We start from the raw sequence: 25,980 nt of genomic DNA on the forward strand, positions 1-25,980 counted from the left end.
CATGCCCTAGATTCGTAAGCCTTAAGGCCTAGTGGCCAAATATCACTATGCAGGCCCTCACGTGCGCGCTTCTTATTCTTGTCAGGATGGTTTGTTTTCAAGGAATCTCTCACCGTTCTAGCTATTGGAGCGTCTGCTGACTGCATCGGTGCCCTTATTGCAGGTGACAAATTCACCACAAGGTATACTATCCTCGTATCCAGCAATATAAAGCCCACACAACCCAATAATGCAGTTCCAGAATAGCAGGTTTTTGCTGTCATCCATGGCCAGGTAGTAATAGGCGGCCGCAATCCCACCTCAGTCTTATCAGGGTTATCACTATCAGACATATTGCCTGATACCGTCTATAGCCACTCTTCCGTGGTATGATAACTCGTGGCCTTCGGTCTCCGCAGACAGTATTCCGGGCTGTCGTTCCGAATTCCGAGTTTCCGAGTCTTCCCAATCGGGTAGTCGTGATGACTACGGATGTCCAGTTCGTTCTCTATACATATAAGAAGCTCTTATAATCATTCCTTTGCTCCTACAAGGAACCTTCTTTCTATCACATTATCCATTATTACATTATTGATCATCGCCACAATCATGAATCTGCATCCTCTCGCAGGCCTTTCTCCAGACGAGATCAAAGTCGCTCGCGATGTTGTCGTCGCTTCGCATCTCGATACCATTATTTACTTCCGTGAAATCTACCTCTCAGAGCCCCCAAAGGCCCATCTCACGGAGTTCCTGGAACTCGAACACTCTGGCCGATTGAGTCCGACAACACCACGGCCCTCTCGACTGGCCCTATGCCAATACGATGTGGTTGGCCGAGAGAAATCCACTGAATACCACGAGTCTGTTGTCGATATTCGACTACGAAGGCGGGTAAAGCATCAGGTTGTGGATAAGAAGTTCCATGCTGCACTGACGGTGTACGTTTTTTCAAAGGATTGCGAAGCGATGGTTAGCTGACACAACCATAGAAATGAATTCGATGTCTTCGTCGACCGTTGCAAGGCATCTCCTCTCTTTCAAAAGGCGCTGGCAGACTTTGATCTCCCTAAGGGTTTCGATATAGTTATCGAGCCCTGGCCATACGGTGGGCTGGATCTCTCCGATGACAACCGTCGATACATGCAAGGCCTGATCTTCGCTCAAGACAAGACGAAAAATAATGAAGACGCAAACTTCTACTCTTATCCGCTGCCTGTAATCCCAGTCATGGACTGCGCGACAGAAGCGATCGTTCGAGTGGACCGTCCGGCCACTGGAGGCAAGGGGGATGGACTTTACGGCCAGACCTTTAGCCGCGACATCATCGGCCACGCCAACGCATCAGAATATGTCCCTGAACTGTTGCCAGGGGGGCCGCGAAAGGATCTGAAGCCACTGAACGTGGTTCAGCCGGATGGCCCCTCGTTTCGCGTCACGAATGAGTCCCTGGTTGAATGGCAGAAATGGCGTTTCCGCGTAGGCTTCAACCCGCGTGAGGGTGCGACAATCCACGATGTATGGTATGACGGACGGAGTGTGCTGTATCGGCTGGCTATTAGCGAGATGGTAGGTCCTTGTTCTGGATTGGAGTACTCGATGTTGACTGTTGCAGACCGTTCCCTATGCCGACCCTCGACCTCCATACCACCGCAAACAGGCCTTCGACTTTGGTGACGGTGGTGGTGGTAACACAGCCAATAACTTGTCCATTGGCTGCGATTGCCTTGGGGTGATCAAGTACTTCGATGCCTTGCTTACAGAGACCGACGGTAGCACAACGAAATTGCCCAATGCAATCTGCCTGCACGAACAGGACAATGGTATCGGCTGGAAGCACAGCAATTGGCGTACCGACCGGGCCGTCGTCACGCGCAGTCGTGAGCTGGTGGTGCAGTTTATCATCACGCTCGCCAACTATGAGTACATCTTCGCCTATAAATTTGACCAGGCCGGCGCTATCACTGTCGAGTCGCGTGCGACGGGCATTCTTAACGTCGTCAACATTGACCCCTGCAAGACCAGCGAGTACGGCAACGTTGTTAGTGGAGGGGTTCTTGCCCAGAATCACCAGCATATTTTCTGCGTGCGCATCGACCCTGCTATTGACGGACACGATAATTCCGTCGTTGTGGAGGAGTCTCACCCGATGCCTATGAATGAGGCCACCAATCCCAACGGTAACCTCTACCGAGTTATCGACTACACCGTGGACCGGGCCGGCTGGTTGGACGCAGCCCCGGATCTAAACCGCGTGGTCAAGATGACCAACCCGCACCGGACGAATCCAGTTAGCGGCAAACCAGTTGCGTACAAATTCACACCCTTGGCCACGCAGAGATTGCTTGCGGATCCGAACTCGGTGCAAGCAAGACGGGCGCGGTTTGCTCAGCATCACGTCTGGGTGACCAAGTACCGGGACGGCGAATTGTACGCTGGCGGGAACTACACCTTGCAGAGCCAGCTGGAGATCGGCGGCGTCTCAGACGCCGTCAAACGAGGAGATCGCGTCGCTGACACGGATGTGGTGGTTTGGAACTCATTTGGGTTGACACATAACCCGCGTGTGGAAGATTGGCCGGTGATGTAAGTTGTCCCTTCCTAGGCGAATTGTGAAGGCGATACTGACGAGACAGGCCTGTGGATATTTACCAGCTCAACATCCGGCCCTCGGACTTTTTTACGGCGAATCCTTCCTTGGATGTACCGTCGAGCCGGAACGCATCGTCGCGTGTGGTACAGTCAGATTGCTGCCGGGACGCACATATCTGAGTAGAGATTGAATATGCGTGAGAGTTGATAATATTACTGTTGTTGAGATACCTCTAGTGATTCCTGGGTGGTTATGAGAATGCAAGCATGCGAGAATGATCATCTATTATTTGCTATTTGAGAGTCAACTTGTATGCATCATCACTTTTTGACAGCCACCACAAACAACCGCGGATAACCAAGAAGCACTCTGCCGTCAACTGATTTGGGATAAACAGACTCAAGGCGCTTCAAATATTCATTAATAAAGGCTTCCTTTTCTTCCGGCGACAACGGATCAAGATATGGTCTTAACCCCGTTCCCTGAACCCATTCTATAATTGCTCTATGATCCTCCAAGGGATGGTGGTAGTCCGTCTTGAAGATGTGCACCTCCGATGACATTGGAATAAGCTGGTCGTAAATCTCCCGTGGTGTCTGAAAAGCATCTCTGCCGGTATTTTTCAGCGTGCTCGCCCAGGGGCCGTCTGCGGCAACCTCTTTCATCAAGACATGAGACGGTTCAGTCAGATTGTACGGCACTTGGAAAGCAAACACGCCACCAGATGGCTGCGACTCCATCAAACGCTTGATAAGCGCAATTCGCTCATCTCTTCCCAGCCAGTGCAAAACGGCATTCGAAAAAAAGAGATCAACAGATTGCGGAGGCGAGTAGGTTCTCAGATCTTCAACGGTAAATTCGAGACTGGGGAGTGTCGACTGTGCTTTCTTAATCATATCCGGCGATGAATCCATGCCCACGAGATGAGCGTTGGGGTACCGGTGTGCCAACACGGCTGTTGAGTTTCCCGGTCCGCATCCTAGATCAACTATTGTTTCGGGATCCTGGAGAGGGACCCGGGCAAGCAAGTCGCGAGCTGGTGTGGTCCTCTCATTCATGAACTTGAGGTATTGAGAGGCGCTCCAATCGGCTTGGGCCATTGTTCTGGCAGAAGAGGATAGTGTCTGACGACCTGAGAATGATGCTCGCGGTAATTTGCGCCCGACTGCTAACGATGGGATACGCTTCAACATGTCAAACAAGAATATTGTAGATATAGAAACCCGGGGTAGAGTAGAGAAGATGAGCCGCGGGGTTCTTCTAGTGCTTCAGCATGATGTGAAGTCCCTAATCGAAGGGCCGATAATCGGATATACAAGTGGCGTCAAAGTCAAGGTGAACATGATGGGATAGACTACATTAATGCGCCCTTGAATGGTAGAAACTACAAGGCTGGAGAACAGTGCTCTCTTAAATGCTATATCACTGAATGTCTGCTATGCCTGCTATGTCTGCTATGCCATTTCCACTATGGCTTCCTTTTTTGGATAGCCTCGGAGGCTCGGAACAAATTCCGCTATCGGCCGGAATCCTTTTTTCTCTCTTTCAGGGCGAATCCCTCTCTGTATTGTTGCGACAATCGCATGATATTTCTTAATTGTATACCCATCTGCCGAGTGTCGACGTACAATGAGCTCGGAAGCCCCGCGCAATTTATCGGAACAGCCTCGGTCCAAAAAACGTGCCCGATACACGCAGGTAGCTTGGTATGTTGTATTGCCGCTCCCTTCTATGGAATCTGAGCTGATGTCTAGTGTATTGCAGCAATGAGTGCAAGCGGCGCAAGCTGAAATGTAGTGGTGAGATTGTCTGCGCACGCTGTGAACGCGACGGCGTTCAATGTGCATACACGACCAACGCCCATGCCGCGGCCAGAACTCCTGATGTGGGTGAATCGCAGGATGGCCGGTGAGTTTGCGATTCTCAACTAGAACCAGTTGGGTGTTGATTGACACTGGCAGGGTGGATTCGCAATTTCGCGCTGTGGACCGCAAGATCGAATTGCTCCAGCGCGAGATGCAACTGATGGCCGCTCGTATGCGCGAAATGGAGACGGTTATGGGCCATCGTGACAGCAACAGAATGACCAATCCCCAGCCATCTTCCGCGTATACACCAGCTGCGGCATCAACCTCGGGAACGGGAACGACATCCAGCAGCGCCGGTGCGGCGCTTGGTCGCATTCTCAATCCACCCAAATCCCCAACGTACATTGGCCCTACGAGTGCAGAATTCGGGCTCACTGCGCGCCGAAATAGTGTCAGTGATGGCGAAGAGTCCAGCCCGTCACCTTCAGAGGCAATTCTGACGACGGGGGATCCTCTCACGGAGCTAGGACTAGCCGAATCTCTGCGACTTCTGTTGGTCTACGAGCAATCAGTGGGCATCATGTACCCCTGCGTCGATCTTGACAGCGTGCGCACGTATATCGTTGACTTCTTTCGTGGGGGTGGTAATGCACCAGCGGTGGCCAATGCAACGGACCAGGACTGGTTCTTTGCACGCGATGCGTCCGTCATCAAAATGATCTTCGCGACAGCCTTGCTAGTAGAATCACACGGCCGCAGTGAAAGAGCGGCGCAGTTGGCAGACTTTGTGGAGGATGAGTTTGCTACTCGAGTTAAGATTGCCGACGTGGATATGAAGGAGTTGTTGATTTTGGCGTTGCTGGTAAGCTGTGTCGGGGTAGCTGGCGGAAGGTACAACATAGCTGATGCTAAGAGAACGCTTGTAGTCCATTTTTCATTCATATCGCGACGACGAAGTCATCGCATGGCGCCAGATTGGCCTGGCGGTTCGAGGGTCCATGCAGCTCGGGCTACACCGTCAGGAGACCTGGCAGCGAACCGGTGGTGTCTTCCCCGGTGAGCTACAATGCAACTGGGCCAGTCGTCTGTTCTGGTGTATCTACGTGCTCGACCGCAAGTGGTCCTTCGGTACTGGTCTTCCATTTGCCATCCAAGACTCGGATATGGACACCAACCTTCCAGAGCCAGGTGCAGCGACCCCGTACCTTACCTGTATGATCAACTACGCCCGGCTGAGCACAAAGATCTGGGGCTTAGTTGTGGGCTGGCCTAGCCGGCCACGCTCTTCGACGTCCGATCGTTGCTCTTATCTCGACTTCCAGGTCCAGCAGTGGATTCAATCTATTCCTCCAGAGCTCCGATTTGATCCGTCACAATTCCAGACCCCTGACTCCGACCCGCCTCCGGATAGCATGGTGATGCAGCAGGTCTTGTTGGCTTTGCAAGCTAATCAGCTGCGCATCTTGGTATATCGCCAGAACTTGTTGAGCACGGAAACCATAGAGGCGGATTTCTCGGGTGCCTCTGTCGCTGTTGAGACAGCGAAAAGGACTGTGCACATGCTGGACTGTTTTAGTCGTGTTTCAAGCCTGTACTTCCAACGTCCAGAGCCGTTTAATTATTTTCTGCTTTCAGCATTAGCTGCATTGTTCCTGGCTGTCCTGCATGCTCCGAACCGCTTCAGCCAGGTTTGTCGCCCAGAGTTCTATTCAGCTGTGGATTTGGTGAGACGATCATCAACCAGAGCCCGGACATCGCGACGACTACAAAAAATCATACGCAGTTTGAAGCTTATCCCATTGCATTGGGACGGCGGTAAACCACGCGCTCATGACCAGGGGAACAGGAATGTTGCGGCTTCTAGCAGTCATGCTCACCACGCCAGCTCAATTTCAAACCACACGCCACACACGTTCACTCCTGTTTCGACCTCCTCTTCACCCCATATCCAGTCAGCGATAGACAATGTTCCCACAGAGCAGCCTTCTACAGCTTGGTCTACAACACCAGCGGCTACTCTCCCAACCGATACAAATAATAGCTGCGAGGACCTGACAAGCTTCTTCGAACTGGCGGGAGGGCTGTATTTCGACCCGCAAATTGTGACGGAGGTCAATGCAAACAGCAATAGTCAAGGGGCGTTCGTCCAGTCCAATGATGTGCGTCTATCAGACGCTATTCACGCGGAGGATGAGGCATTAACGAGGGTGATGGCTGGGCTGCTATAGACATAGTATATTCTAAGCAATTTTAGTCAATTGGCCTGATGAAGTGGCGGAGAAGTCTCGGGCCTTAATACGTCCATGGGCAAACAATTCTTCCCCTAGCAGGAACAGACCAATCGGCATAGCCATAAATGTCTCACCGGATAATTAAAACGAGCGAGATATGCGTGCCTGCAGGTACCACTATGCGACTATTCCCGAGTGATGCATCTTCTCCGGTACCTAAGTTATATTAACCGGCATCATAAGCCCTGTCTTTCTTCTTCAAAGTCTACAGTACCCCGCACTGATTCTGGATATGTTCTGTCAAATCAAGTCCCTTGCGATGAGATGGTGCCAGACTGTCGGCAGTTTCAATCTCTATACCGGCACCTTCAGTCCACTGTAAGACAGGACAATCGGCACGACTGTTTCAAGGAGCTCTCGGAAATTTTGAGTTTCTTCTTACAGCTTCAGCTAGAAGGAAAACTACTGCGCCTGGCGTATCGGTGTTCTATAAATAACCTGAGTGGATCGCCATGGATCCCAGGATCTACTTTATCCGCGGCTTCAATATATTTGCCGGAGACTAGCATAACATGTCATTGACTTCTTATCGGGTAAATGGGAGGGGCTTATTTAGCGTCCTACAACGTGTGATGCACCGTTGATTGACTGGGCGCTTCAATTGAGGAATGACTGGATCCCCTCGGCATAGCAGACCTCTCAGGAGTATTGACGAGTTTAAATAGTCGACCATGCCTCTTATGACATTCTAGTTTTTGTCGCATCATTGCAGCAATGTATACCATGTATACCCTTTGCGCAGCCGCCATATCGCTTTTGGTCCTCCAGGTTCATGGATATGCTAATCCAGGCAGTTGTTCTGGAGCGTGCAATGTCCATGATCCAGGGTTGATTCAACGAGACGACGGGGTCTACTTCCGTTTCTCAACAGGGAATAAGATCTCGTATGCCCAATCATCGTCCATTGAGGGACCGTGGACAGCTGTTGGATCTGTGGTGCCGGATGGGTCGTCGATCGACAAGGCTGGTAATGACGATCTCTGGGTATGTCGCTCTACTGCCTTTTCATGCTGCTTCTCTTCTCCAGTCTTCGCCTACAAGGCCTGTCCCAAGGCGTTGTTTGGATCCATCGGTCTCTGGGATTTAAACTGACCGCTGTTTCATTGAACAATCTTAGGCACCTGATGTCCAAAATGTCAACGGCGTTTACCATGTTTACTATACGGTGTCCACGTCCGGCTCGCAAGACTCTGCAATCGGACTAGCAACGTCCGACACGATGGACGAGGGCTCCTGGACCGATCATGGAGCGACGGGAGTCTCGTCCAGCTCCTCAAAATCGTACAATGCCATCGACGCGAACCTCTTCAACGATGACGGCACCTACTACCTCACATTTGGCTCCTTCTGGCAAGATATCTTCCAAGCTCCGCTGAACTCTGCTGCCACTAAGGCTGCTTCTTCATCATACAACATTGCATTTGACCCGAATGGCGATCATTCTGTAGAGGGAGCGTACTTGTACAAATATGGGGACTATTACTACCTTTTCTACTCTGCTGGAGCGTGTTGCGGTTATGACACATCTAGACCGGCTACTGGTGATGAATACAAAATCAAAGTTTGCCGGTCATCATCGGCCACTGGTGACTTTGTATGTGGCCCAGATATCACTTTGAGGCCTAAGCTAACGAACCTCAGGTTGATGCGACTGGAACCGCCTGCACGGCAGGTGGAGGAACAGTTGTTCTTGAGAGCCATGACAATGTTTATGGACCTGGCGGACAGTAAGTCTCTCGCTTTTTGTACCTGTTTAATAGCATTCCGAAACTGACTTCTCGCAGGGGCGTCTTTACCGACCCGGATCTTGGGCCCGTTCTTTACTATCATTATGTCGATACGACGATTGGCTATGCGGACAACCAGAAGCTCTTTGGATGGAACGCGATCGACTTCTCCAGTGGATGGCCGGTGGTATAGAACCATTTATTTAGCTCCTTGGATTCGACAGGGGAATAGGACGCATGTAGCATACAAAGAATACCAAGAATATGACAGACTTTGGTCAATGATTCTTGTTCGAGGTAGAAGACAGTACAAGCATATGTCTTGAATTTTATCGAGCTTCCCTGAAGACTTGAATAAAGCTCGTCTTCAATTGCGAAAGTTCAGTATCGTATAGCATGCCTATCTATTCTGATATAAAATGAACATGGCGAGGGAAGTTTCCAATCGGGATTCGAGTTGTCATTTAGCACGAAGTACGCATAAGAGCAAGGAGTACTAACATTAGCTCTCGTTACCAGCTCAACCAACATGCCTACATTGTCATCGATACGCCTAATCAAGTGATAGCTCATAATTATTACTTGGACAGTTCATGTGGTGCCATTGTCTCTTTGGGTCTGCTCACCGTGTGGCTGTTTGTCGCATACACGGAGTATCGTGTCGGGAAATACCAGATCTATATCTATCACCTGGCTTACTGCCCTTATTCTGATTCACATACAAGTACATCAATATTGCTTGAATTTACCTTCAAGGGCCTTCGCCCTTTAAAAGGAAGTCTATTTTAAGACATATCGCCGTACAAGTACGAACACCGAGTGCAGTCGGGATATTTCCAGCTTCCAAGAAATCGTTCGGCAGGTACGATGCAGACATCTCTGGGACCTGCTTTTCAAAACGCTTGCATATTATTGAGGTCAATTTACCGCTCTCGAGTTTGGGTTTCCTGCGTGGTCGACTCATTCAAGTATGCCCGATGCCCTACCACAGATAACGACTCTTGAACTTGCATCGATGAATAAACACTAGACTATGACCCTTGTATACCCCATGCTTCTATCCAAGCTTAGTCGAAAGTTTAAATCATTATATTAAGGTTAAATAGGTTAGATGCAAGGGACGCGTTGATTGTGAGCAATCCACCGCCAGGCCCGGCCGACTACTTTGCCCGCCGCGTTGAATGCATATATCTATGGATGATCAAGATCGACTGCCAAATTTCTAAAATATCTTTTATATGCAGTTTCATATTCATGCCTGGGAAACCAGATTAGATTCATGAATTTCCAAAATCGCCGGTTCGCCACAGCATCAAGAAGGTATGAAGGGGTGCGCATACTCAAACTACGGTGAAATAGAGATTTGAATGCAAGGAGCTCTACTCGAAATAGGAATAATATCATGTTCCGGCCTCTGGGCTGTCGAGGCGAGGCGAGGGGCCTTGTGTTTTCTTCGACCTGAGCGTTGGATTCCTTTTCATTAAATCTTCACCCATCTTCCCTCGTCTTCGCCCGTTGACTTCTTGCCATACTTAGCATAATTCCCGGAACCTGCAATTTTTAACTTGCTCGCCGTCATGCGTGTCCAGTCCCTTTGTCAAGATGAGAGCATCGCTACCAACGGGCACCCTCCAGTCGTGGACCGGGATGAGACGCCGACACGAATGGCCATTGTTGGCATGGCATGTCGTCTCCCTGGTCAGGTAACAAGTCCAGAAGACTTTTGGAAAATCTGTTCGCGAGGACGAAGTGCGTGGTCAGAGGTACCTCGCTCTCGGTTCAACCACGCAGGTTTTCACCACCCAGATCCTCAGCGGCCCGGGACGCTGAATCCACAGGGTGGCCACTTCCTGGATGAGGATCTAGGACTGTTCGATGCGCCATTCTTCAACATAACCCTCCAAGAAGCGCGCTCTCTCGACCCCCAACAGCGGCTATTGCTCGAATGTACATATGAGGCTTTGGAGAATGCAGGCATTCCCAAGCAGTCCCTGGCCGGCCGCAATGTCGGGGTCTTTGCCGGAGCATCATTTGCCGACTACGAAGTGAGGAATATGAGGGATCCCGAGACCATTCCCATGAATGAAGCGACGGGTAATGCAGTGTCGCTGCAGGCAAATCGCATTTCGTATTATTTCGACCTCAACGGACCCAGTCTCACAGTTGACACGGCTTGTTCTTCAAGCTTGACGGCAGTGCACCTGGCCTGTCAAAGCCTGAGAGCCGGGGAATGCTCTGTTGCCATTGTAGGCGGTGCTCATCTCAATATAACTCCCGAGGCGTTTATTTCCATGTCCTCTGCAGGGTGCGATTACAATCCCAACTCCTCACATTTTAGCCGAATTTAATGACTGACTGAGATTGTATTTTGCAGCGTGTTTTCGGATAGTGGGCGATCCTATGCCTTTGACCACAGGGCGAGCGGTTTTGGTCGAGGGGAAGGTGTTGGATGTATCATCCTGAAGCCGTTGAACGCCGCTCTATCCGCTGGCGATTCTGTGAGAGCAGTCATTGCTGGCTCTGGGATAAACCAAGATGGGCGCACAAGGGGTATCACACTACCAAATAGTGCTGCCCAGGAATCCCTCATCCGCTCAGTCTACAAAAAAGCGCACATCGATCCGTCTGATACTGGCTACGTTGAAGCCCATGGAACGGGCACACGGGCAGGTGATCCATTAGAAGCTTCTGCTTTGCATGCTGTGTTTGGGAAGGGACGTACGTCGAAAGAACCCCTGTTTGTGGGATCGGTCAAAACAAACGTCGGTCACACTGAAGGAGCGAGTGGTGTGATCTCGGTTATCAAGACAGCGATGATGCTGGAAAAGGGTTTCGTTCTTCCGAACTGTGGGTTTCAAAAAGCTAACGACGAGATTCCGGTTGATGAATGGAATATAAAGGCAAGGTTATATCTCGCGATGAATCAAAGCACAGTGTCTCTAACATGTCGTTTAGATTCCCAAGAAACTGGTCCCCTGGCCTCGCGGGAAGAGATATGCTAGCATCAACAACTTCGGTTTCGGTGGAGCCAACGCACATGTGGTGTTGGAGCAATTTTCGCCCCTGCACGACGGTGGCATAAATGAGAAGTCTGGAGCTCTCAAGCGAAAGATCATCACGCTTTCAGGCCACGACGAGAACGCGGTAAAACAGCAAGTCAAGAAGCTGGGCTTTTATTTGGAACAGAATCCGGCCGTATTCCAAGAGAGCGTGTTCAATGACCTCGCATTTACACTGGCGCAGCGGCGTACTGTTTTCCCATGGCGCTTGGCCATTGCAGGAAGCTCCACGATCGAAATAGGGCAGCAGCTGTCTACCGAGCCGACGCCTTCACGTGCTCAAGGCTTGCCAACTATCGGATTTATTTTCACTGGGCAGGGAGCCCAGTGGTTTGCGATGGGAAGAGAGCTGCTTCCTGCGTACCCGGTTTTTCAACGGACCATGAAGGCTGTAGATAACTGCCTATCCTCTCTTGGGGCAAGATTCTCGATCATTGGTAAATTAGATCCTGCCTGGCTTGGAACAAATTACTGACATGTGATAGATATAATCGAATACGGTGATGCGACGTCAAGTTCGATATCCAAGGCGTATATAAGCCAGCCTGCATGCACGGCTATTCAGCTAGCCTTGACCGATTTGCTACGCTCCTGGGGGGTTTTCCCTAGTGCCGTGACCGGCCATTCTAGTGGTGAGATTGCTGCAGCATATGCGGCCGGCATTCTCACTCTAGAGGAATGTGTTCGGGTTGCCTACGCGCGCGGTGCGGCAGCAGGTCTACTGACAAAGGATACAAGCAATGGGAAAGGATCGATGATGGCCGTTGGAGCAAGCTGTGCAGCCGTTCAACCATATATCGATAGGGTCCATGGTCATCGGGCTGTAGTGGCTTGTATCAACAGTGAATCGAGTGTTACTGTATCCGGAGATGCCGGGGCCATATCTGAGCTTCAATCAGCACTGGACAAGGAGGGCATCTTCGCCCGGAAGCTGCAGGTGGATGTTGCATATCATTCACATCACATGCAGCGCGTTGCAAAGCAATATTGCAAATTGATTGGAGAAATTGAGCCCCAGGGATCGTCGGTTCCTTTCCATTCAACTGTCCGCGGTCGTACTGTTCCCCCATGCGATCTGAACGCTACCTACTGGGTTGACAATCTTGTCTCGCGTGTCGAGTTTGTAAAGGGTGTTCGGAGTCTCCTCGGGCACAAGGTCGCTGCCGGGGAGACAGAACGACCCATTAGTACAGTGATCGAAATTGGACCTCATTGCTCGCTCCAAACACCGATAAAACAGATCATTGAACACCATTTCTCCAACGCAAAGGTCGATTATTTTCCCAGTTTGAAGCGGAAGGTAGATGCAGTTGAGGCAATGCAGCAACTTGCGATAAGCCTCTGGACGCGAGGCTTGCAGCTGGACTTCGAAAGAATCAACTTCCCCGACTTGCAGAAAAAGCCAGCGGTATTGACCAACCTATCACCATACCCGTGGAATCACTCGGAAAGTTACTGGCATCCAGCTCGCCTATCCGACAACATCTATCAGAGGCCATTCCCCCGGAATGATATTCTCGGTTCTCTAATCATGGAAAATGTCGATCTCGAACCACGTTGGCGGAACGTTATATCTACCGACACCCAGCCCTGGATAAGACAACACCGGATCCACAACAATAGTGTGTACCCCATGGCAGGCTTTTTGGCGATGGCCATTGAAGCTGTATCACAACAAGCTGCGCTCCATCAAGTTGCCCTGGACCGAATCGAGATGCGCGAGGTATCCGTCGGTCGAGCGTTGACAGTCCCCGAGTCTTCGTCTGTTGAGACAATGCTATCAATGAGGCCATGCACGGGCACGCCCGGGAACTCCCCGAAAATGTGGCACGAATTTCGAATCTTTTCTTGGTTGGAAAATCGTGGATGGGAGGAGCACTGCCATGGGTTCATTATCGGACTAGAGAACAAAGAGCCTAACCCGGTCGATGGCCATCGGCAACAGTCCTCGAAGGTGCTGGATGTGGCTCACCAGACATCATCAATGCGAGCAGCATGTACAACAGCTGTGGACAGTGATTTGCTCTATCACAACGTTGCTCAATGCGGTGCGCTCTACGGACCGTTGTTTCGAGGACTCACTGATATCGCTGTCAGCAATGGCCACGAAGCAATGGCTAAACTGGCCGTCCCAGAAACCAAGCTGTGCATGCCCAAGGAGCATGAAACACCTTCCATTTTGCATCCCACTCTTCTAGACATGTGTATTCAGCTTATATGGGTGCTTTTCGGATGTTACAAGCCTGGGTCAAAAACAACCCATTTGCCATCGTTCGTAAAGCACATTGCCATCTCTCCATCTCATGGCCTGCAACCTGGCAGCAAATTGCAATTGTATGGAAATCGGATCAACGCTATATCCACGCGTCACCCACTCAGTCACCGTATCTCTGCGACCAGTCCGGGAGACCCGGCGAATTCCGTCATTGAAATCGACGGTTGTGTCACTATTCCTCTGCCTAACGATGATGGCGGCGTATTGGAAGCAAGACCCCTCTGTTACAGAGAGCATTTTGAACCCTGTTTTGATTTTTTGTCGGAGGCGGACTTAGACCTTCTTAAGGGTCCTGACTCGGGTGACGGTCCTGGTGCCCAACGGACTCGTCTTCTGGATGAAGTTTCACACGTGTATCTCCAACGTGCTGTGAAAAGCATCAGTAAGAATGAGATAGTTTCATTCAAGCCGCACCTCCAACGCGTGTTCCGCTGGGCCCAGAAGCTGTGCAATGCGACCACATTTGACACCAGTCTATGTGCACAACATGGAGGCCAGGAGAGACTTATCCAGAAAGCTCGGACTATGAATGCGGTTGGTGAACTTACCTGCAAGCTCGGGGAACGCCTTCCTGAGGTGCTTCGCGGAAATCTCGACCCATTGGCCGTCATGATGGAGGACGATTTACTCAGCCGACATTACGAAGATAACGACCACCTGCTTCAGAACTATGGTCGAGCAACAAAGTGTATCGATGCAATGGCCCACCAGAACCCACATCTCAAATTCCTCGAAGTTGGTGCGGGAACTGGGGGTGCCACACTGCCCATTCTGCGGACCCTGGGAGGGGAGGCCGCATCGACGCCGCGATTCAGCCATTTCACTTATACCGACATCTCTCCTGGCTTTTTCGAAAAGGCGAAGGAGAAGTTCCAGGCCTGGGGCTCGCTGATGTCGTATCAGACCCTAGACGTCTCTTCGGATCCTGTCCCACAGGGCTTCGAGCCGCACTCATACGACGTGGTTATCGCGTGCAATGTGTTACATGCAACTCCACTTATCCGACGCACCGTTGCAAATATCAGACGTTTGCTTAAGCCTGGCGGTAAGTTGTTGCTAATTGAAGAAACCCGGCTAAAGTCCAGTCACTTCATATACGCACTCCTTCCAGGCTGGTGGTTGAGTGAGGATCCGGACCGCAAGAATGGGCCTCTGTTGGAACCAGGCCTGTGGCAACGCGTGCTCAAGAGTAATTCCTTCTCCGGTATTGATGTCGGTATTGACGACTATCCCGGAGCACCACAACGAGCATGCACTCTCATGGTCTCAACCGCCACAGATACCCAAATCAGGCCGTCTTCCAGCGATGCCATTATCATAAATGCAGGATTCCTGATTCCAAGTCTCTGCCGTGCGCTACAGCAAAAGCTGAAGGATATCACTGGGGGAGCCGTGAACACGAGGGATTTAACGACAGACCCGACGGGCAAGTTGTGCATCTTTGTTGATGATCCGGATACTCCACTGTTATCTTCTCTGACCAAGGAGCATTTCCAAGCGCTTCAGAAGATGTTGGCTCGCTCCAATGGCGTCCTGTGGGTTATCCAAAAGGGAAGCACTGGACCAGAGTCACTTGGTGCGCACTTGGCCGTTGGACTGGCTAGGACGGTGCGATCGGAGACAAGTCTGCCATTTGCTACACTGGATGTCGGCGTTAAGGGTAGTCTTCCAGAGAATCAAGTCGCGGACAGAATACGGGATGTTTTCAACGACGTTTTCTGCAACTCGTCTGTTCTTCGCCACGGGGATATGGATTATGTCGTCCAGCAGGGACGAGTTTGCGTTTCTCGGGTCGTGGACGATCCGGAATTGAATGAACACCTTTTCCAGGACACGGAACATGCGCCACCCCAGAATCAGGCACTCTGGCAGCCATCGAGGCCCTTGAAAATGGTTCCTGCAGGTGATGGTGTTCTGGCCGATTGCTTCTTCACAGACCATGAGGCCGTTCGCTCGCCCCTACCGGATGACCTGGTCGAGATTCAGGTCCAATATGTCGGCCTCAACTTCCGCGATGTCCTAGTCGCTATGTCGCAGATCCAAGGAGGACAGCTTGGCCAAGAGTGCAGCGGTATTATCACGGCTGTTGGGGCTGCTGTCGATGATTTCCGTGTGGGTGACCGCGTATGTTCGACGGCTCCGGGGTCGCTCGCGAGTCACGTACGAAGCCCAGCGTCTAGCGTGTGGAGAGTGCCGAACACAATGAACCTTGAACTTGCTGCATCCGCTCCGTTGGTGTTTGCGACTGCGTATTATTCTCTTGTCGACATTGGCAGGCTTACTCTGGGAGAGTCTGTTCTCATTCATGCCGCTGCGGGAGGTGTTGGACAAGCCGCTATCATGATAGCCCAGGAAATCGGAGCCAAGGTCTTCGCAACAGTCAGCAGCGAGCACAAGAAGCGTTTTCTAATGAATACCTACCAGCTCGGAGAAGACCAAATCTTTTTTAGTCGAGACACGTCATTCGCAACCGGCATCCACAAAGCCACGGGTGGGCAGGGGGTGGACGTGGCATTGAACTCGCTGACTGGCGACGCTTTGCGGGCAACTTTTGAATGTTTGGCTCCATTTGGACGCTTCGTGGAGTTAGGGAAACGTGACATTATCCAGAATGCCCGATTGGAGATGGTCCATTTTGACAAAAACGTGTCTTTCTCCTCGGTAGATTTATCCCTGATCATCCGAACACGTCCTGCGTTGTCGAAGCGGTTGCTTGGTGAATCATTCCGCTTCTTTGGTAAGCCTGAAACACAGGCACGATGGTCGATAACCAGTTTCTCCATTGCTGAGCTCGAGTCCGCATTCCGAGCTTTACAGGGAGGTCGCACCACGGGGAAGATCGTTATTCAAATGGGGAAGGATGCAATGGTTAAGGTAAGACATTCGTTTGCTGCTTGTCGCTCGTTATGTTTGCTAACTGTGTTTGGTTATAGGTTCACCCAACACGTAGACCGGAAGATATCCTCTCTCGTGATGCTTCGTACATTGTGACCGGTGGCACAAGAGGAATTGGGCTCGACATCGCCCGATGGCTGCCAGAAAAGGGTGCACGGCATCTGATTCTCATATCCCGGAGCGGTGCAGCAAGTGAGGAGTCCCAACAGGCACTGCGAACGCTCGAAGCAGAGGGCGTAAGGGTGGAAGTGTGTCGCTGCGACATTGGCGATTCGGCCGATTTAGCGCAAGCGTTGGTACCAGTACTGAATCGAATGCCTCCGGCTCGTGGGGTTGTTTACGGTGCCATGGTCCTTCGGGTAAGTGTATCTCTGGCCATTTGATTGTAGGCCCTGTCAGTTCTTCTAACCATGATACAGGATATGCTATTTGAGAAGATGAGTCTTGAGGACTACAATGCGGTGATTCGGCCTCGAATGCACGGTATTCTGAACCTTCAACGGGTCCTGCAACGTCAGAAAGAGTTCAAGTTGGACTTCTTTATCAATCTTTCGTCGCTCTCCAGTGTTGTCGGTACGATGGGACAAGCCGCATACACCTCCAGCGGTACCTTTATGGCCGCTATGGCCCAGTATCCCTCGCTCGCTGGGGTTCCCTGCCGGACCATAGATCTGCCTATGGTGCGAGATGTTGGATACCTGGCTGCGGACCAGAAGCGACAAGAGGACGCCAGCCACCAGCTTGGAGGTGTTTCTATCGATGCTTCAGATATTCGCGCAGTTCTTGCAGCGGCAATGCGGAACGAGATGGAACACTCCGCCAACAATCATTGCCTGCTCGGTCTGAATGGCGTCAAAACCACACCTGTCAAGGAGCTACCATTCTGGGCGCAAGATCCGAAGCTATCGCATTTGCTTCGCTCGTCCATTCTGTCGGAGCTTGATTCGACCCAGATCCAGCAGCTTGATACCAAAGTGTCACCAGCATCCGCTGTACGACACGCTTCCAGCTATTCAAGTGCCGAATCATTGGTTGTCGATGCTGTGGTGCACAAGATCGCCAATACCCTGATGCGTCCGGTGGATGAGGTTGATCCGTCAGCGCACATTTCCGGCTACGGCCTGGACTCACTGGTAGCAATTGAGATCCGTAATTGGATTACACGAGAGCTGGAAGCCAACTTGCAGATTCTAGAGATTCTCACGAGTGATTCCGTGCATGCCTTGGCTCGGACCATTTTAGGCAAAAGCACTCTTGTCTCCCCGAATACACGCACGGAGTGGAACTCTGAGATGTCGATGACTGCTTGATCAATCTTCCTTTCTTTTATATCATATATCCCTTATTTCCCTGTCTTTAATCCCCGCCGACCTATTGTACCTAATTAGAATAAGAAAAAAGCCACTTGAGGCAATTGTTCCTTCATAGCAAGCAGTAGAGCGTTTTTGGTCCATGGGAGGACGATTAGACCACGGTAGTACTCTGAATCAGCTTTATCATCGCTTGAACATACAGAAGTAGCAGAAGCCGAAAATTGATTCCGTTGGACGGAATGGAGTTGGGGGATGTGATCAAAGTGACTACCCAAGATATATATTCTCATTCATGGTCTGTGCCCAAGTCCAAGTTTCATTTTAATGCTCAAGACATAGTCGCCAATATATAGTGATTACGCCTATGTACTATTAAGGAAAAATACCATTATACACTCCCAATGAAAAGTCTGCCAACAGATAACACCTCATTGCTTTTCCGAGTTGATAATCAGGTCTGAGATCTTCTCTGCGAGCATGTCTAAAACGCAGTCAGTATCGGTCATTTAAGCGCCAGATCGATGCTACTTACACACTGTGGATTGTGGGTGACCTGGAGGCAGGAACGGGAATGCGCTTGCATCCACCACACGCAGTCCCTGAACCCCAAAGACCTTGGCTTCGTGGTCGACAACGGCCATGGGATTGTCCGACGTGCCCATCTTACAGGTACACGCAGCATGCCATAGAGTCATGATGTTGTTCTTGATGAACTCGAGGATCTCCTCGTCCGATTGCACCTGTTTCCCGGGGTAGTATTCCTCGCCAATTACCACAGGAGCCATGGCATCGCTTCCGAAAGCCTGGCGCATTCGTTTGAACATGGCGATTGCCATCTCTTGATCGGTTTTGCTGTCCAACCAGTTGGGGTTGATGATGGGCAGGTCTGATGTGTCCGCAGATTGGAGCGTCACATTTCCTCGAGACAGCGGAGCGACCAACACTCCGAGCATGGAGGCATACTGATAACCATCCTTTGGCTGATCTAATAGGAGGTTGGACACATTTCCGATGTATCCGGCGCCGGAAATATACTGATCAATTTGAGTTAGCTGATGCCTCGGAAGTATGGTCCATGTAATATTACCTCTGCTTCGGGCCAATCGTTTGGAAATTGCTCTAGATCATTCTCAGCTGAATCGGTGAACTTGGAACGCAGGCTCTCTGGGATTTTCTCCCAAGCCAGGTAGTCGGAAATAGGATTGGTGAGAGGTCCGGTGTGTGGAATGGCCTTGTCAAAGAACTGCGTGAGCAAGGAGAGGAGATTGGAAGCAGATTGGGTGAGTGTTTGGACGTTCACTCGGTAGCTAGGCGCGAAGAATGGATGATCCCACATGTTCTGGCCAACACCAGACAGTTCGACCACCGGATCGATGTTATGCTCATGGAGCGTCTCTGCTGGACCAACCCCCGACACCATCAACAGCTGAGGCGACTGAAAGGCGCCTGCAGAGACAATGACCTCCTTCTTAGCCGTGAGGTTGAAAGTTCCCAAGGTTCCCTGAGCTTGCACTCCGGTAGCCTTCTTGTCGTCGTCGAAAATAATCTTTTTTGCCAGGGTATTGCTATAGACCTTTCGGCTCGCAGGCTTGATGCTCGCTAGGTAGGAGGACTGGGAGCTGCTCCTGGTCTCGTCACTGGGCCGGATGGTCGACGAACAGTATTGCGCGCCCATGATAGTCCCGAGATTGAAATCCTTTTGCTCCTTGATCCCGATCGCCTCCATTCCCAGCTTCATCCAGGTTGAAAATGGCATTGCGTAGTTAGAATAGGACACATGCAGTGGGCCTCCTTGATCGTTAAACGCGGCGGGGTCGAAGCCGGTAGTAGCATTGCTGAAGCGGGTGTTTTCATTTGGAGGAGTGAATTCCACGCTCTTTTTGTAGTAGGGAAGGAGATTTTCGAAGGTGTAACTGGTATCGTTGACGGCTTCTGCCCATTGCTGCATCGACTCTATGCTGGGCCTGCCAAGGTCAGGTCGTATTCCTTCCCAAGAATGTTGTAGTAACTGACCTTTGGTATATCATGAAGTTCAGCGCGGACCTGCAATAAGTCAGTTGTCTTATTCTCTCTTACATCTCGGGCCATGACCTACGACCCCCCGAGGCACTTCCCGCGAGCATAATGGATATCCCGTCCGTTGGCCCCGGGTTGATTCTCTGCGACAAAACCCCAGTCCACGGACGATTTTGAATCGGGATCCGATCCAACAACCAGAACGTCTGCACCAGGAATGGCCTGGAAAGATTCCAACTGATACAGACCACCGGCCTCGACCAGAGCTACCGAAAAGGACTGCTGTGCTAGGCGAGTAGCTATGACATTTCCGGCTGTTCCGCCACCAACCACGACATAGTCGAATTCATGGTCTCCGATCAAGTCGCGGGACTGGAGGATAGAGTCAGGATGGCTGTCAACCGGCCCCGCGACGGCACCAACGGCCATTGAGGAGGCCACACAGCCCAGGATGTGTTGGTATCGCATCTTTTCTGCCAATATTGCCCCGAATGGCCGGATATTTCGGTAGACTCAGCGACCGGTGAATATTATAAGACTCCAGTTTCGGCCGCGGAAGTCCGACCCTCGGTTTAGCCTGGATGTCCTAATATTTGACACCAGACTTGGGTGTTTGTTCAAAATACTTGTATTTTCATCTTTGTGACATCTCTGGCAGCCATAGCTCGCACGGAGCAGTGAGATTGACCGTATTCGGCAATAGTGGCCGATCTCAAAAATGCGAAAGCAGGGTCACAATAGTTAGGGGCACTATTTATTGCCATCGCCGATTGGATGCCCAACAGAATAAAGTTCGTATGGTTGTTCCATTGTCCACTACCGACAAATCAGGCCTATAGAGCTAAGAATGGCGCCGGGTAGTGCATTTGCATGAATATCAGATCCCGAAGCAGGCCCAATAAGGAATGTCGGCAGTGGATAATACAGATCATTCGTGATTCAGGAACGTAGTGGATCTGCAGATCCCCTGGTAACGGAATTAAAGAATGTGCCTTTGTAGACCGAGGCTTTTGCAGTTGTTCTACAAGACATGTCGACTGAGAATATCTCACATGAAGACCTATATGCATACGTTCGGAGTGGATTTCAAGCCAAGGAGACAACTATGGAATAACAGGGCATAAGCGGTAAAGCCGGACCACTTGGTGATAATCCGAAAGCGTTAAATGCTCCTCGATCATACTATCGATCCCCTTTCCCCTCTCGTCGGCGATGGCGATGCATTTGTCCAAAAGTGTTTCGCGGACTGAATTTCTGGCTCTCATTTGTCATTCAGATTGGGCCTTTACGCTAGCTGCGATATTGAGAACCTTAAGAGATTCTTTATACGATGAGCGGGCGTTGCGTCTAGCATGTCCATGCAGCGAGCGTACAGGGATTTTTGCAGACCAGTAGCTACGCCGTGGCGATTTCGAATTAAACTTTCCTCATGTTTCTTGAAACCGCCGAGGACTGCTCCAGGTCACTTGGGAAAAGAGACAGCAACGTGTCGGAGGTTTAAAGAGGAAACAAGAGAGGGATCTCATACTGGCGTCAGATATGCCCAGTAAAAGTATGGAGAAAATGGAACCAACTTTTATCCATAAACTTGATGGCATAGCTTGATGAATGTGACACGGGTCCCGCAGAATATCCAGAGGAATGGGAAGCAATGACAAGAGGACATACTACGGGGGGCCGAGATGGCTGCCAGGGATTTACAGAGAAGAAAGAGAGGAAAAAAAGAAGCCAGCTCGTTTTGAAAATGCAAATACATAGAACGCTCAAATATATCATCCTACACCGAACTCAAAACCTAAATAAGTGCTTTATATTGTTGCAAGGAACACCGCGGCCAATGCAATCACAGCTGCCGTGCGGTTCAACGACTTCCTGCTAGACCCCGAAGTCGACGTCGACAGCAACAGCGATGGTTCATAGTCCCCAGGATCACGACTGTCGACGGTTCCATTCCAACAGTATCTCTGGAAACATGTCTGACATGCCTGCGGCACCGTCGTTCCCGTCCGGTTCAGCGAACGCGAAAGAATCGCGCAGCCAACGCACGTCGGCCAGTCTTTATCCTCGGTGGCATTGCCCATGGTGACCACTTCGTACCCATTCGTGATGATCGAGTCCCGCTCCTCATCCGAGTACTTGAGCTGGAAGGTCGACGTGTTGGAATATGCGCTGTAAGGAGAGTTGGGGAGATACACCACCAGGGGTGCCGGGCCGGTAAGGTTGGCCGCATCGCAACCAAAGAACGTTGGACGCTCGTTCAAGCCTTGGTTTATAAAGGTGTGGCGATCAGGGACCGCTGGAAAGACCGTGCCGTTGGCAATGCCCGTCGAGTTGAGACTGCGTTCGTATGTGGCCACCAACGAGTGTCCATCGGGCCAGTTATAAGATGTGTCCGCCGAGGAGTCAACAGCAAAGATCACGTCAACCTCTCGCTGTGGTTGAATCAATGGATGAAGGGGGAGGTTCTGCTGGTCTTCACCACCGTCGACCACATCCAGGTCATTAGCGCTGGAATAAGCGGCGGTAGAGTTGCGGTAGCGGTAGAATGGATTAGGTGAGTAGATGGCGATATCATCGTTAGCTTCTCCGATGTCTTCCAAAATGTGAGTGGCGACTGATTTGATGACATCTGGCAGGTCTGCCTTGTTCAACCGGAGCAAGCCTTGATTGAACAAGGTTGACGACGTGCCCATCACGAAGCCTGCATTGTCGAACCCCCGAACACACGATGCATCCTGAGGGAGTTCCCCGTTTTCGAATGGTGAGCCGAGGTACTCCAGTGGAGCAAAGCCAAAGATGGTAGGATCGAAGGAGCCAAACTCCCAAGGGTTAAACTCGTAGACGGTCGAGTTGCTTCCGACCACAAGCTCCCCAGGTGCACGGCCATCAGCTACGACAAGCGGCATGGGCATCTTGCCTGCTTTGAAGTCGTCCGTCTGGGCTATCGAGGACCAGGTGTAATCCGCACCCCCATCAGTGTCGTTGATGAACTGGTAGGACAGTGCACGACCCCAGTAATCGGTCAGCGATGTGTTGAAACCAGCATCCTTCTTTCCGTCCACCATGTGCACGAGGTCCCGCCAGTACTGAGCACTGTCAAGGATCTTGATGCCGCCATCGTCTGGTCCTTTGAGGATCGACCGACTGAACTGCCAAACGTCCCCTTTGTCATGAGTTTGCAGCGCAGAGATGGTGGTGAAGTTGTTGAGATAGACCGATCCCAGCAGCCAACTTCCACCACTCAGTCCCGATACGTATGTGGAGGATTGCAGCAGTCCTCCAAGGTGCCCAGAGCTGGTAGAATTCTCAGTTCGACTGTCAAATGCCTTCAAGGCACCTGCTCCATTAGTCAACGCACGGTATCCTCCTCCAGATACGGCGATGGCGATATTCGGCAACTCCGACACATTGCTGGCGTGGTCCTTGATATACGATACGGCATCGAAGGACGGAATCGAGATACGGTCGAAGAAATCTTTCATCGGCTCGATGGTCTCATCCCGACGTGTCCGAAGCCATTCTGTTTCATTGGAGGATAACGATCCGGCGCCTCGAATACTGGGACGGTTCGCCGGACAGGTGACATTGGCAGGAGTATAGCCATCGGGAGCATTCGGCAGAGCCCGTCGGGAGAGTGCAATGGCGAGATTTACGTCCGATGGTGTGGGAGTCGCTGTACAGGGTTAGTTGAACTGTGTATTCTTCCGGAGTGTTAGTACATACCAACAGCAAGGCCAGCAAATGAGCAGGCCCAGGAAACGGCGGAGAATTTCATGATATGTTGGAATATAGAGATGAATGGTATTCTTGATCAAAAGACCCTGGACCTTTATATAAACAGTCTCGTATTCGTTTTGACATGCACTCAGCCTTAAGGCTGATCCGGCCATATCCGACAAATTTCCCCTGCCAGGCAACACCGTTTTGTTCTCCATTTTTTTTGTCGAATTCCGCAGGCAGTCCAATTCCTGCACGCTGTCTAGCGTCTTAGAGAATGTACCGAAATCCGACCGGATGCTGCGAAGATTCTCCGCTCTCAGTGGATTCCTCCTGCTCCTGCAGTTGTCGGTTCATTCTGGCATGCACCATCCGAATCACCATTGCCAACATGGCCACCAGCAAAGCCACACCTGCGGTAGCACTCCCCCCCGGAATATACCGCGGTCCCGAGGATGACGGCCACATGTAGCTTCCATAGATGGAGGCTGTGTTACCTAGCATGTTGGCTATGGCGATGGCTGCGGACCGTTTGACTAGGGGCCGAGGGAACGAATTGGCGACCCAAGCGATAATGATTTGGTACGCTGAAACAGCCCCCATGGGCATTCTGTCGGGTAGGAATGACATCAGCCATGGAAACACGGTGTACGCTTTGTCTAAACATATCACTTACAAGAACATGGCGAAGAATCGGGCCCCAAGGCTGGTGGTGGTCGTGCAGATTATGGCCCCTGCCACGCTCACCAACATCAACGAAATAATGTGGATACTGCGGTCATTGGTCTTCCCAGACGTCCATGTCACAACCAAGGAGACTAGGAAGGTTGCAATCCACACGGGGGCCGTGATGAGCAGGGTCTCGATATTACCATAGCCCAATGTTTGCACAATAGTCGGGAAGAAGTACTGAAAATTCTGCGACAACAGCGACGTGTGCTGCAACAGGGTGAATAGATAGATACGTGGGTCCGTAAGCACTAATCGAAGCGCTTCTGATATATTCCCAGTCTCCGTGTCATCAGCCTCACCGGCGTCATGAATCAGTCGCCATTGAGCGTATGCTTGTTCCTCTTCGTCCAGCCATGAGGTGGTCCCGGGATAATTGGGAAGGAAGATTCTGCAATGTAAGGATGGACACTAACAACCTGACCAGGGACGATCACTTACGAAGATAGCAGGGATATTCCGACTGTGATGCAGCCTTCTATGATAAACAGCCATCGCCACCCGGAGATCCCATGCGCTCCATCCAGGTTTCCTAACACGCCCGCGCCGATTAGCCCTCCGAATGCGTTGGCGAGGGAGCTGCCAGCATAAAACCAGGCGATCCGATGGCCCAACTGTCCAAGTTAACCACGTTCGCTTCCATAGTATGTTTGGCGGGACAAACCTCTTGTCGGGTATACCAACTCGACCTGCTCAGTCAGTCTTTGCGAGTTGTGATCCATTAACGACCACTTACATCAACATCACCGCTCCGGGGAAGAATGGTGCCTCGACAAATCCCAGAAAGAACCGAGACACCACCAATCCAGTGAATGAGGTTACTGCCGCTTGACAAGCTGAGATGGCACCCCAAATGGCCATGGCGATGCCCAGGAATAGCGATGGTCGGATCTTTGTCAGAAGCAGATTCGACGGCAGCTGCATGAGAAGATATCCGACGAAGAGGATGCTTGTCGCTAGATTATAGTCGGTCCCCTTCATGTTCAGGTCCTTCTCGAGAGTACCGAGACGTGCTTGCGACAAGTTACTATCCATGTCAGTCACTGCATGTCCCGATGAGAAACCTTGTTGCACACTTCCGATCCAAAAAGTTCAACAGATACATCAACACCAGAAACGGCAGCAGATGCCAGTCGACTTTGCGCAACACTTTCCGGTTCATTCGCTGATGCCATTCCGGCCCCTTGGCGCCATAGACTTGATACAAAGCATCTTGCTCTGTCTGGACATCTTTAGTCTCGCGGTACTCCACGAACTCTTCGGCTGCCTTGTCCATGATGCTGGTGCTCGTCGATAATCACCCCGTCCCATCATTCCCCAGAACTGCCATTCTCAGCCTTATATAGCAACCTCGTCGATCAACTCTGCAAGCTCGTATTCGGGGCATTTCCGAATGAGGGGAATCAACCCCGGCTTGATAGAATCTGGGGAAGCGTGAGGGGTGAACACTCGGTGCATTATTTACCGAGTTGAGTTGATCGCGAGATTTCCTTCTGGGTCTGGCCGGAGGGAGATGTCTATGGTGGCATTGACTAGCCTCGGAAATGCTCTTCCATGCTGCCAGGGAGATCAGGTAAG

At 51.1% G+C, this 25,980-nt stretch overlaps 8 protein-coding genes across 8 annotated transcripts; 4 read left to right on the plus strand and 4 right to left on the minus strand.

Annotated features, from left to right (window-relative positions):
- Positions 1-588: 588 nt before the first annotated feature.
- On the plus strand, positions 589-2,751 carry EURHEDRAFT_466350 (putative copper amine oxidase; the record flags this gene model as incomplete). The annotated part of the gene is made up of 4 exons (XM_040785089.1): positions 589-920; positions 972-1,548; positions 1,595-2,565; positions 2,616-2,751. The coding sequence occupies 4 exons, from the start codon at positions 589-591 to the stop codon at positions 2,749-2,751; spliced, it is 2,016 nt and encodes a 671-aa protein (XP_040634490.1).
- An 83-nt stretch (positions 2,752-2,834) lies between these two features.
- On the minus strand, positions 2,835-3,814 carry EURHEDRAFT_417106 (putative trans-aconitate 2-methyltransferase). The gene has a single exon (XM_040783121.1). The coding sequence runs from the start codon at positions 3,670-3,672 to the stop codon at positions 2,893-2,895; it is 780 nt and encodes a 259-aa protein (XP_040634491.1). The 5' UTR covers positions 3,673-3,814; the 3' UTR covers positions 2,835-2,892.
- Positions 3,815-4,170: 356 nt separating this feature from the next.
- EURHEDRAFT_417107 (transcription factor domain-containing protein) lies at positions 4,171-7,087 on the plus strand. The gene is made up of 4 exons (XM_040783122.1): positions 4,171-4,278; positions 4,337-4,480; positions 4,534-5,257; positions 5,307-7,087. Exons 1-4 carry the CDS (start codon positions 4,202-4,204, stop codon positions 6,606-6,608), a joined length of 2,247 nt encoding a protein of 748 aa, XP_040634492.1. The 5' UTR covers positions 4,171-4,201; the 3' UTR covers positions 6,609-7,087.
- A 27-nt stretch (positions 7,088-7,114) lies between these two features.
- EURHEDRAFT_417108 (arabinan endo-1,5-alpha-L-arabinosidase) lies at positions 7,115-8,736 on the plus strand. The gene is made up of 4 exons (XM_040783123.1): positions 7,115-7,655; positions 7,789-8,265; positions 8,313-8,398; positions 8,456-8,736. The coding sequence occupies exons 1-4, from the start codon at positions 7,395-7,397 to the stop codon at positions 8,589-8,591; spliced, it is 960 nt and encodes a 319-aa protein (XP_040634493.1). The 5' UTR covers positions 7,115-7,394; the 3' UTR covers positions 8,592-8,736.
- Positions 8,737-9,975: 1,239 nt separating this feature from the next.
- Positions 9,976-17,937, plus strand: EURHEDRAFT_518906 (type I polyketide synthase; the record flags this gene model as incomplete). Its single annotated transcript, XM_040786730.1, has 6 exons — positions 9,976-10,703; positions 10,773-11,298; positions 11,354-11,894; positions 11,943-16,606; positions 16,666-16,959; positions 17,047-17,937. 6 exons carry the CDS (start codon positions 9,976-9,978, stop codon positions 17,935-17,937), a joined length of 7,644 nt encoding a protein of 2,547 aa, XP_040634494.1.
- A 431-nt stretch (positions 17,938-18,368) lies between these two features.
- EURHEDRAFT_466336 (GMC family oxidoreductase) lies at positions 18,369-20,385 on the minus strand (the record flags this gene model as incomplete). Its single annotated transcript, XM_040785086.1, has 5 exons — positions 18,369-18,421; positions 18,473-18,974; positions 19,028-19,904; positions 19,954-19,983; positions 20,036-20,385. 5 exons carry the CDS (start codon positions 20,383-20,385, stop codon positions 18,369-18,371), a joined length of 1,812 nt encoding a protein of 603 aa, XP_040634495.1.
- Positions 20,386-21,764: 1,379 nt separating this feature from the next.
- EURHEDRAFT_406621 (lysophospholipase family protein) lies at positions 21,765-23,731 on the minus strand (the record flags this gene model as incomplete). Its single annotated transcript, XM_040780472.1, has 2 exons — positions 21,765-23,629; positions 23,680-23,731. 2 exons carry the CDS (start codon positions 23,729-23,731, stop codon positions 21,765-21,767), a joined length of 1,917 nt encoding a protein of 638 aa, XP_040634496.1.
- Positions 23,640-25,678, minus strand: EURHEDRAFT_548861 (putative MFS transporter; the record flags this gene model as incomplete). Its single annotated transcript, XM_040787493.1, has 6 exons — positions 23,640-24,283; positions 24,350-24,793; positions 24,844-25,016; positions 25,067-25,091; positions 25,139-25,445; positions 25,477-25,678. 6 exons carry the CDS (start codon positions 25,676-25,678, stop codon positions 23,944-23,946), a joined length of 1,491 nt encoding a protein of 496 aa, XP_040634497.1. The 3' UTR covers positions 23,640-23,943.
- Positions 25,679-25,980: the final 302 nt, after the last annotated feature.

Source organism: Aspergillus ruber (assembly GCF_000600275.1).
Source record: "Aspergillus ruber CBS 135680 unplaced genomic scaffold scaffold00043, whole genome shotgun sequence".
Classification (NCBI taxonomy): Eukaryota; Fungi; Ascomycota; class Eurotiomycetes; order Eurotiales; family Aspergillaceae; genus Aspergillus; species Aspergillus ruber.